Consider the following 12,321-nt stretch of genomic DNA (forward strand, 5'->3'; position numbering starts at 1 on the left):
GCCACCTGCTTATTCACCTGTAATTAACGAGGTTGAGTACCACCAAGCAGTCGGAGTGAACAATAAAGGTGGACTCATTAAGGAAGATCATTTTAACATACTAATATCAGAGTGTGACCAGGCGTCTTATGTTAAATTTGTGTGACATTACGTGTCTGTATGTAGGTGTTAAACGTGAGACTTTAGTTAGTTAAAGATTAGCCGGTATTCTCCCGGCCCGGGCCTTTTCCAAGTGGTGGCCCAGCCTTGGCTCCCTCTTTAGGGAGTGTCTGAGACCTAAGTCTCCCATGGGAGGAGGCACAAGTACCTCCTCATCTTTAGGACTAACTGTCCCCAGGCCTAGCCACAAGCTAGGCCTCTCTGGTCTGCCATCCCCGTCCCAAGCGGGCAAATGGGAATGACAGTCTTATGAGCTAAAGGCTCGGGCTCAGGCACCTACCCTACCCTAGAAGGGTTAGGCATGGTGTCGATCGTGTGACTTTGTTAGCTGGACGAAGAGTATGTTAATCTTGACTTTAAAGGAGTTAGTATTAATTTTAAATATGTTAATTTTGGTTTATGTTAATCTTGACTTTAAATAGGTTAATATTAATATTAGTAGTTTTAATTTTGGTTTAAATATGTTAATCTTGGCTTTAAATATGTAAATCTTAATCTTAGATGCGTTAATTTTGGTTTAAGTATGTTAATCTTGGCTTTAAATATGCTAATCTTAATTTTAGAAGTGTTAATCTAGGTTAAATATATTAATCTTAATTTTAAAAGTGTTAATATTGGTTTTAAACGTGTTTAACTCGGTTTTAAATACGTTAATCATAGTCTTATATACGTGATTCTCAAATCAGGTTTAAAAATAAACCGTTACAAAAAAAAATATTTGAAAAAAAAAATGAGAAGAATTTATTGAGATAACGTTTCGCTCAGTGTAGAGCTTTATCATGGCGTGAAAAATCTCTACACAGAGCGAAACGTTGTGAAATTTCGTCAGTTATTTTTTCGTATCCTGGTTGGAATTGTCACTGACGGGGAAGATTTGTGAAACTGTGAAACATTGTGAAATAATGAAACATTATTTTTGTGAAGATACGGAATATTGTGAAATTATGAGACACTTTTGTTAGGATAAGAAATATGAAAATACGATTTTTTTTGTGTGTGTGATAATACAGAACATTGTGAAATTGTGATTTTTTTTTGAGTGTGAAAATACGGAACAGTGTGAAATTATGAAATATATTTTTTGTGTAAAAATAAAGAACATATGAAATTATGAGACATTTTTGTGAAGATACGAAATATTTTTTTTAAATTACGAAACAATTCCTGAAAATTATGACGCATTTCAAAATGTTGTGAAGAAATTTGTGAAACTGTGTACAAAAAAAATGTTTGTAAAATGAAGAATTATTTTAAACATTTTGTAAAAAAATTCGAAATATTCCGTAAAAAACAACTATTGTTTTTTTTAAATTATGAAGCAATTTGTGAAAATATTAATTTTGTGATTTTTCGTGATTTTTTTTTTTTTTGTAAAACTATGAAATGTTTTGTGAAAATTAAAAGCATTTTTTTAAAATTACGTAATTTTTTTTTTTTTTGGGGGGGGGGGTAAAATTATGAAACGTTTTGTAAAAATTTTGCAAAAATACGAAACATTCTGTGATTTTCTTCCAAAATTATAAAACATTATGAAACACAAAAACAAATTTGCAGCCGAACACACTAGGCTTTCTCAGGTTATCACAAATAAAATCCGGGAACTGTATACTATAAACAATTAAGTCGAGATGACAGTAGCAGCAACGATCTTTCCACTAGTTAAAGCTCACCAGCAGTGAAAATTTGAAGCCGACAGAGTGAGGCATTCTCAAACAATAAACATTGTTCACCTAGCAGTAAGTAGGTACCTGGGTGTTAGTTGACTGGTGTGGGGTCGCATCCTGGGGACAAAATTAACCTAATTTGCCTGAAATGCTCTGCATAACGAGGGGTTTTCTATATAGTATGTCACTGATGTCAGGTATGGTCTGTATAAGTTGTATCATGTGTTTGTAGAAATAATGATAATCATAATAATAATAATAATAATAATTATTATTATTATTATTATTATTATTATTATTATTATTATTATTAGATACAATGGTACTAACAGGCCACTCAGCGGGCATATTATAGTTACTGAGAATTTAACTTACAAGACATTGACATCTTTGGGACTTTTCTTACGTATATTGGTTTGTTGGATAATAACAAGACTGCATAACACTGATAATAACTTAAAACAATTATAATAAGATTAGTGTGGTGTATATAAACGCGGTGAGGTGAACACAGGTAACTTACCTTGTAAACACGAACAAGAGCTGAAAGTCGCAGGAAAAGAGTTAGTTTCATCTAACTAAACCTAACCTAACCTAACACAGCAGTAACCTAGGCTAACCTAGCATAACCTCACTTAAAATTTTTAAGTAAACTAAATAAAATTAACCTTACCTAACTTAACATAACCTAATCAAACTTACCCTAGTATAAGTAATGTAATCTAACCAGACCTAATATAACCTAAAGTAATGTAACTTAAAAGCAAAAAGATTATTTGGAAAAAAAAATAATTCAGTATAATTTTTTCTAACGAAAATTGTGATTTATTTTGTGCTTTTTGTCTGTTTACCTTTTTCCTGTTACCAGCAACGAGATGTCAACACCATGGTTATAACATTAATTACTGACAAAAATCACAAGCGTATATATATATATATATATATATATATATATATATATATATATATATATATATATATATATATATATATATATATATATATATATATATATATATATATATATCAGAAAAACAAGGATATAAAATCTTGTTAAAAACAACTGAAGGTGAACCAGACATACTGAAGGAAGGAAATAAGGGCCACTCACTAGGCATACTGAGGGAAGAAAACAAGCGCCACTCACCAGGCATACTGAGGGAAGAAAACAAGGACCACTCACCAGGAATACAAGCGGAAGGAAATAAGGGCCACTCACCAGGAACACTAGCGGAAGGAAATAAGGGCCACTCACCAGGAACACTAGCGGAAGGAAATAAGGGCCACTCAACAGGTATACTGAGGGAAGAAAATAAGGGCCACTCAACAGGCATACTGACGGAAAAAGAAATAAGGGCTACTCACCAGGCATACTGAGGGGAAAAACCAAGAGCCACTCACCAGGAATACTGACAGAAAAATGGTAATAAGGGCTACTCACCAGGCATACTGAGGGAAGAAACCAAGGGCCACTCATCAGGCATACTGACAGAAAAAAGGAAATAAGGGCTACTCACCAGGCATACTGAGGGAAGAAACCAAGGGCCACTCACCAGGGTTACAGAAGGGAGGAAACAAGGGCCACTCACCAGGGATACTGAAGGGAGGAAACAAGGGCCACTCACCAGGGATACTGACGGAAGTAAACAAGGGCCACTCACCAGGGATACTGAAGGGAGGAAACAAGGGCCACTCACCAGGGATACTGACGGTTGACCTCGAGGGGAAATAGTCACTGGCAGCCATGGCAGCAGTAATACCTAGAAGGAAGGGCAACACAGGGATCAACACATGACCAGGGTGTAGTGACGTCATTTGACGTACACCCAGGGGCTGGTAGGGTGTAGTGACGTCAGGTGACGTACACCCAGGAGGTATAGTGTGTAGGGTGTAGTGACGTCAGTTGAGGTATACCCTGGGGCTGGTAGGGTGTAGAGACGTCAGTTGACGTACACCCTGGGGCTGGTAGGGCGTAGTGACGTCAGTTGAAATACACCCAGGGAATGGTAGGGTGTAATGACGTCAACTGACGTACACCCAGGGGCTCGCAGGGTGTGGTGACGTCAGTTGACGTACACCCAGGGGCAGGCAGGGTGTAATGACGTTAGTTGACGTACACCCAGGGGATGGCAGGATGTAATGACATCAGTTGGCGTACACCCAGGGACTGGCAGGGTGTAGTGACGTCAGTTGACGTACACCCAGGGACTGGCAGGGTGTAGTGACGTCAGTTGACGTACATCCAGGGACTGGCAGGGTGTAGTGACGTCAGTTGACGTACACCCAGGGACTGGCAGGGTGTAATGACGTCAGTTGACGTACAACCAGGGACTGGCAGGGTGTAGTGACGTCAGTTGACGTACAACCAGGGACTGGCAGGGTGTAGTGACGTCAGTTGACGTACACCCAGGAGAAAGTACATATCAACTCATCCTCGCAAATTCTATGTAAATTTCTCACATACAGTTGAAAGTAAATTGTTCGATTTACGTTATTTAAGCTAGGTTAGGTTAGAAAAGATTCGGCTAGGCTAGGCTAGGTTAGGTTAGGCTAGGTTAGGTTAGGTTAGGTTAGGTTAGGCTAAGTTAGGTTAGATTAGGCTAGGTTAGGCTAGGTAAGGTTAGGTTAGGCTAGGTAAGGTTAGGTTAGGCTAGGTAAGGTTAGGTTAGGCTAGGTAAGGTTAGGTTAGGCTAGGTTAGGGTAGACTAGGTTAGATTAAGTTAGGTTAGGTTAAGTTAGGTTAGAATTAAGTTAGATTAGGTTAGGCTAGGTTAAGTTACAAGAAAATAGGTTGGGTTAGAACATGTAAGGTTAGAATAGGTTAGGTTAGGTTATGTAGATGAATGGTTCAGAGAACCGACAAGTTGATAAATTAGACACATTTGCAACATTTGGGTATCTTTAATGAGGAAACGTTTCGCCCACACAGTGGCTTCATCAGTCCATACAATGGAGAATGGTGAAGAACAGGAGGAATTTGAGGTAATCAGTCCCTTAGCCTTGAGTCGATGTGATCAGTCCATCAATCTTGAAAGAATGCAGCATACATGCAAAGAAGTGGCTTATATACTGTAGGCAGGAGAGGTGCAGCAGTCGTAGGTGGTATCACATTTGACCAATGTGGAAGACGGTTATGCCCAAGGGTTAGGCAAGTGAAGAATTCCCTGTATTAAGATCCCAAGATGTGCTATATGGACTGATGAAGTCAGTGTATAGCGAAACGTTACCTCATTAAAGATACCCAAATGTTGCACATGTGTCTAATTTATCATAGGTTAGGTTAGATTAGGTTAAGTTAGGTTAGGCTATGATAGGTTAAGCTAGATTGGGATAGGTTCGGCTAGGTTAGGTTAGGTTCGGTTAGGTTAGGTTTGGTTAGGTTAGGTTCGGTTAGGTTAGGTGAGGTTCGGCTAGGTTAGGTTAGGCTAGGTTAGGTTGAGTTAGGCTAGGTTGGGTTACACAAATAACTCAGGTTATTTGTGTATTGTTCCAGTTACGGTACTGTGCCTTTTGCTGTTTAGGTTGGGTTAGGTTAGGCTAAGCTAGGTTAGGTTAGTTTGGTTTAGGCTAGGTTGGGTTAGGTTAGGCTAGGCTAGGTTAGTTTGGGTTACGCTAGGTTGGGTTAGGTTAGGCTAGGTAAGAATAGAATAGAATAGGTTTAGGTTAGGCTTGGTTAGAATAGAACAGAATAAGATAGGATTAAGTTAGGCTAGGTTAGAATAGAACAGAATAGAACAAGGTTATGTTGGGTTGGGTTAGACTGTAATATAAAATAATTTTGAAGCATTATACAAAAATTAAGTCGGATAATTACTGTTTAAGGCTCTTTAAACAGTCACCCATTTGACTGTCTTAGCAACATTCAAATACTGACTGTTATTACGAGGATGTGTTGTTTATACGCTTCAATCAGCCAGGTTCAGCTCCATCAGAAATACAGTGTGAGGTCAGTGTAACAACGTCGAGTTTACAACGCTATATAGTGTCGATATCCTGTGTACTCACTGTATACCCGGCTGCCACCATCCTCACTTTTTACGTTACCCTAAGTCTGGTTAGGTTCCGTTAACGTATCCTATTGTAACTTCAGTTACAAAGGTTACGTTAGATTAGGCTTAGTTACATTAAGTTAAATTAAGTTTATATATATAGAATATATTAAGTTAGATTAGGTTGAGTTACTTCGCAAAAATCATACCTAACAAAACTAGCAAGACAAATAGTTGGCAGGATGTTATATCACGGTAACGGCAGCCAGGAAGTTGTTATATCACGGTAAAGCAGCCGGGAGGTTATTATGTCACGGTAACGGCAGCCGGGAGGTTGTTATATCACGGTAACAGCAGCCGGGAGATTGTAATATCACGGTAACAGCAGCCGGGAGATTGTTATATCACGGTAACGACAGCCGGGAGGATGTTATATCACGGTAACGGCAGCCGGGAGGTTGTTATATCACGGTAACGACAGCCGGGAGGATGTTATATCACGGTATCGGCAGCCGGAAGGATGTTATATCACGATAACGACAGCCGGGAGGATGTTATATCACGGTAACTGCAGCCGAGAGGATGTTATATCATGGTAACGGCCGCCGGGAGGTTGTTATATCACGGTAATAGCAGCCGGGAGGTTGTTATATCACGGTAACGGCCGCCGGGAGGTTGTTATATCACGGTAATAGCAGCCGGGAGGTTGTTATATCACGGTAACGGCCGCCGGGAGGTTGTTATATCACAGTAACGGCCGCCGGGAGGATGTTATATCACGGTAACGGCCGCCGGGAGGTTGTTATATCACGGTAAAAGCAGCCGGCAGGATGTTATATCACGGTAATGGCCGCCGGGAGGATGTTATATCACGGTATGGTGTGCTGATAGTGACCTGATGTATACATAGGGGTATTGTGTAAACATATTAGGTATGGTGTGCACAAAGGGGTATGGTGTGCACAGGTTAGATGTGCACAGGTATGTGCACAAGGGGGTATAATGTGCACAGAAAGGGTATGGTATGTACATATTGGTAAGGTGTTCATAAGTATGGCGTGCACACTGCAATGTGGTGTGCACATAGAAGAATTGTTTTCAAAGTGTGCACATGGTGGTAAGGTGTGTACATCGTCTATGGTGTACATAATGGTGTACACATGTAGGCATTCAGAACTAACTCACAAATGAGAAATAAACATTGGAAGATGTTTCGGTCGGTCCTAGATGTTTTGCACTGTCGTAGATGTTTCGGTCGGTCGTGGACCACTGCGAAGTAAACAAGTGAGAAAGAGAAGGTGAGACATCCAGATAAGACGGTAAGACATACAAGTGACAAGGTGAGACATCCATAACACTATTCAAAATGACACCTTTAATGGAACCTTCTTGGTGCAGGACCTTGGTTACTCAAAGTGTATATTTTGGAACACTGAGACTGACCGAGGTAGAGAGGAACCAACATTTAAATGGAACATGTCCTAAAGCGCTTGTATTTTGTCCCTCTTTTCCACTGTGTGTGGGTACAACACGCTGGCATACTGGCAGTAAGCCACTGACAGTAAGCCACTGGTAGTAAGTCACTGGCAGTAAGCCACTGACAGTAAGCCACTGGTAGTAAGTCACTGGTAGTAAGTCACTGGCAGTAAGCCACTGGTAGTAAGTCACTGGCAGTAAGCCACTGACAGTAAGCCACTGGTAGTAAGTCACTGGCAGTAAGCCACTGACAGTAAGCCACTGGTAGTAAGTCACTGGCAGTAAGCCACTGACAGTAAGCCACTGGTAGTAAGTCACTGGTAGTAAGTCACTGGCAGTAAGCCACTGGTAGTAAGTCACTGGCAGTAAGCCACTGACAGTAAGCCACTGGTAGTAAGTCACTGGTAGTAAGTCACTGACAGTAAGCCACTGGTAGTAAGTCACTGGCAGTAAGCCACTGACAGTAAGCCACTGGTAGTAAGTCACTGGCAGTAAGCCACTGACAGTAAGCCACTGGTAGTAAGCCACTGGCAGTAAGCCACTGACAGTAAGCCAGTGGTAGTAAGCCACTGGCAGTAAGCCACTGACAGTAAGCCACTGGTAGTAAGCCACTGGCAGTAAGCCACTGGCAGTAAGCCAATGACAGCAAGCCACTGGCAGTAAGCCACTGGTAGTAAGCCACTGACAGTAAGCCACTGGCAGTAAGCCACTGGCAGTAAGCCACTGACAGTAAGCCACTGGTAGTAAGCCACTGGCAGTAAGCCACTGGCAGTAAGCCACTGACAGTAAGCCAATGGCAGTAAGCCACTGGAAGTTAGCGACTGGTAGTAAGCCACTGGCAGTAAGCTACTGGTAGTAAGCCACTGGTAGTAAGCCACTGGCAGTAAGCCACTGACAGTAAGCCACTGGTAGTAAGCCACTGGCAGTAAGCCACTGGCAGTAAGCCACTGACAGTAAGCCACTGACAGTAAGCCACTGGCAGTAATCCACTGGCAGTAAGCCACTGGCAGTATGCCACTGGCAGTAAGCCACTGGTAGTAAGCCACTGGCAGTAAGCCACTGGCAGTAAGCCACTGGTAGTAAGCCACTGGCAGTAAGCCACTGGTAGTAAGCCACTGGCAGTAAGCCACTGGTAGTAAGCCACTGGCAGTAAGCCACTGGCAGTAAGCCACTGGTAGTAAGCCACTGGCAGTAAGCCACTGACAGTAAGCCACTGGCAGTAAGCCACTGGCAGTAAGCCACTGGTAGTAAGCCACTGGCAGTAAGCTACTGGCAGTAAGCCACTGGCAGTAAGCCACTGGTAGTAAGCCACTGGTAGTAAGCCATTGGCAGTAAGCCACTGGCAGTAAGCCACTGGTAGTAAGCCACTGGCAGTAAGCCACTGGCAGTAAGCCACTGGTAGTAAGCCACTGGCAGTAAGCCACTGGTAGTAAGCCACTGACAGTAAGCCACTGACAGTAAGCCACTGGTAGTAAGCCACTGGCAGTAAGCGACTGACAGTAAGCCAGTGGTAGTAAGCCACTGGCAGTAAGCCACTGACAGTAAGCCACTGGTAGTAAGCCACTGGCAGTAAGCCACTGGCAGTAAGCCAATGACAGCAAGCCACTGGCAGTAAGCCACTGGTAGTAAGAACACTGACAGTAAGCCACTGGTAGTAAGCCACTGGCAGTAAGCCACTGACAGTAAGCCACTGGTAGTAAGCCACTGGCAGTAAGCCACTGGCAGTAAGCCACTGGCAGTAAGCCAATGACAGCAAGCCACTGGCAGTAAGCCACTGGCAGTAAGCCACTGACAGTAAGCCACTGGTAGTAAGCCACTGGCAGTAAGCCACTGGCAGTAAGCCACTGGTATTAAGCCACTGACAGTAAGCCACTGGTAGTAAGCCACTGGCAGTAAGCCACTGGTAGTAAGCCACTGGCAGTAAGCCACTGGTAGTAAGCCACTGGCAGTAAGCCACTGGTAGTAAGCCACTGGCAGTAAGCCACTGGCAGTAAGCCACTGGTATTAAGCCACTGACAGTAAGCCACTGGTAGTAAGCCACTGGCAGTAAGCCACTGACAGTAAGCCACTGGTAGGAAGCCACTGACAGTAAGCCAGTGGTAGTAAGCCACTGGCAGTAAGCCACTGACAGTAAGCCACTGGTAGTAAGCCACTGGCAGTAAGCCACTGACAGTAAGCCAATGACAGCAAGCCACTGGCAGTAAGCCACTGGTAGTAAGCCACTGACAGTAAGCCACTGGTAGTAAGCCACTGGCAGTAAGCCACTGACAGTAAGCCACTGGTAGTAAGCCACTGGCAGTAAGCCACTGGCAGTAAGCCACAGGCAGTAAGCCACTGGCAGTAAGCCAATGACAGCAAGCCACTGGCAGTAAGCCACTGGTAGTAAGCCACTGACAGTAAGCCACTGGTAGTAAGCCACTGGCAGTAAGCCACTGACAGTAAGCTACTGGTAGTAAGCCACTGGCAGTAAGCCACTGGCAGTAAGCCACTGGCAGTAAGCCACTGACAGTAAGCCAATGGCAGTAAGCCACTGGAAGTTAGCGACTGGTAGTAAGCCACTGGCAGTAAGCTACTGGTAGTAAGCCACTGGCAGTAAGCCACTGGTAGTAAGCGACTGGCAGTAAGCCACTGGTAGTAAGCACTGGCAGTAAGCCACTGGCAGTAAGCCACTGACAGTAAGCCACTGGCAGTAATCCACTGGCAGTAAGCCACTGCCAGTAAGCCACTGGTAGTAAGCCACTGGTAGTAAGCCACTGGCAGTAAGCCACTGGCAGTAAGCCACTGGTAGTAAGCCACTGGCAGTAAGCCACTGGTAGTAAGCCACTGGCAGTAAGCCACTGGTAGTAAGCCACTGGCAGTAAGCCACTGGCAGTAAGCCACTGGTAGTAAGCCACTGGCAGTAAGCCACTGACAGTAAGCCACTAGCAGTAAGCCACTGGTAGTAAGCCACTGGTAGTAAGCCACTGGCAGTAAGCCACTGGTAGTAAGCCACTGGCAGTAAGCCACTGGTAGTAAGCCACTGGTAGTAAGCCATTGGCAGTAAGCCACTGGCAGTAAGCCACTGGTAGTAAGCCACTGGCAGTAAGCCACTGGTAATAAGCCACTGGCAGTAAGCCACTGGCAGTAAGCCACTGACAGTAAGCCACTGGTAGTAAGCCACTGGCAGTAAGCCACTTGTAGTAAGCCACTGGTAGTAAGCCATTGGCAGTAAGCCACTGGCAGTAAGCCACTGGTAGTAAGCCACTGGCAGTAAGCCACTGGTAATAAGCCACTGGCAGTAAGCCACTGGCAGTAAGCCACTGACAGTAAGCCACTGGTAGTAAGCCACTGGCAGTAAGCCACTGACAGTAAGCCACTGGTAGTAAGCCACTGGCAGTAAGCCACTGGCAGTAAGCCACTGACAGTAAGCCACTGGTAGTAAGCCACTGGCAGTAAGCCACTGGCAGTAAGCCACTGACAGTAAGCCACTGGTAGTAAGCCACTGGCAGTAAGCCACTGGCAGTATGCCACTGACAGTGAGCCACTGGTAGTAAGCCACTGACAGTAAGCCACTGACAGTAAGCCACTGGTAGTAAGCCACTGGCAGTATGCCACTGACAGTGAGCCACTGGTAGTAAGCCACTGACAGTAAGCCACTGGTAGTAAGCCACTGATAGTAAGCCACTGGCAGTAAGCCACTGACAGTAAGCCACTGACAGTAAGCCACTGGTAGTAAGCCACTGGCAGTAAGTCACTGGCAGTAAGCCACTGACAGTAAGACACTGACATTAAGCCACTGGCAGTAAGCCACTGGTAGCAAGCCACTGGCAGTAAGCCACTGACAGTAAACCACTGGTAGTAAGCCATTGATAATAAGCCACTGGCAGTAAGCCACTGGTAGCAAGTCACCGGCAGTAAGCCACTGACAGTAAGCCACTGGTAGTAAGCCACTGGTAGTAAGCCACTGGCAGTAAGCCACTGACAGTAAGCCACTGACAGTAAGCCACTGGCAGTAAACCACTGGTAGTAAGCCACTGGCAGTAAGCCACTGGTAGTAAGCCAATGATAGTAAGCCACTGGCAATAAGCCACTGATAATAAGTCACCGGCAGTAAGCCACTGACAGTAAGCCACTGACAGTAAACCACTGGCAGTAAACCACTGGCAGTAAGACACTGACAGTAAGATACTGGCAGTAAGCCACTAACTGTAAGACACTGACAGTAAGCCACTAACTGTAAGACTGACAGTAAGCCACTGACAGTAAGACACTGGCAGTAAGCCATTAACTGTAAGACACTGACAGTAAGCCACTGACAGTAAGACACTGGCAACAAGCCACTGACAGTAAGCCACTGGCAGTAAGCCACTGATAGTAAGCTACTGGCAGTAAGCCACTGACAGTAAGACACTGGCAGTAAGCCACTAACTGTAAGACACTGACATTAAGCCACTGACAGTAAGACATTGGCAGTAAGTCACTGATAGTAAGACACTAGCAGTAAGCCATTGTTAGTAAACTACTGGCAGTAAGCCACTGACAGTAATCCACTAATTGTAAGACAATGACAGTAAGCCACTGACAATAAGACACTGGCAGCAAGCCACTGACAGTAAACCACTGGCAGTATGCCACTGACAGTAACACACTGACAGTAAGCCACTGGCTCACCTGTAAGCATACTGTACTGTAGTCTGGGATGGCAGTATGGTGGGTGAGGCAGGGGTGACCTCAGTCTGCTGTGAGAACTTACAATACTCCACAGTGTACTGGCAGAGAGAAACATCAACTCGTTTATCTACGTATCCGTGTCAACAACACATTGTTTCACGCGAAGGCAAGTGGTGTGTTGTAAGTGTTGCATCAGAAGGGGATGTGTGTATGTTCATGAAGGCTAGAAGAGGGATTTATCTAGTTTATGCCCCTCAAGGGAAGTTCCTTGACGCTGGTGAGAGGCTCTTGATCTAGGGAATTGGATCTGTGCTACGGTTCCCTCAATTGAGCCTGAATACCTTCCACCCCCTCCCCCCTCATGCGCTGTATAGTCATACGGG

At 44.3% G+C, this 12,321-nt stretch overlaps 1 protein-coding gene across 1 annotated transcript in view; it reads right to left on the reverse strand.

Annotated features, from left to right (window-relative positions):
- LOC128696511 (43 kDa receptor-associated protein of the synapse) overlaps positions 1 to 12,321 on the reverse strand; it is a 519,541-nt gene that overhangs the window by 237,703 nt on the left and 269,517 nt on the right. The window contains exon 3 of the mRNA XM_053787791.2: positions 3,521 to 3,583. Within this exon, the coding sequence (XP_053643766.2) occupies positions 3,521 to 3,583 (63 nt within the window). The remainder of the gene's footprint in view (positions 1 to 3,520; positions 3,584 to 12,321) is intronic.

The sequence above is a fragment of the Cherax quadricarinatus genome, chromosome 47 (assembly GCF_038502225.1).
Source record: "Cherax quadricarinatus isolate ZL_2023a chromosome 47, ASM3850222v1, whole genome shotgun sequence".
NCBI classification, from domain to species: domain Eukaryota; kingdom Metazoa; phylum Arthropoda; class Malacostraca; order Decapoda; family Parastacidae; genus Cherax; species Cherax quadricarinatus.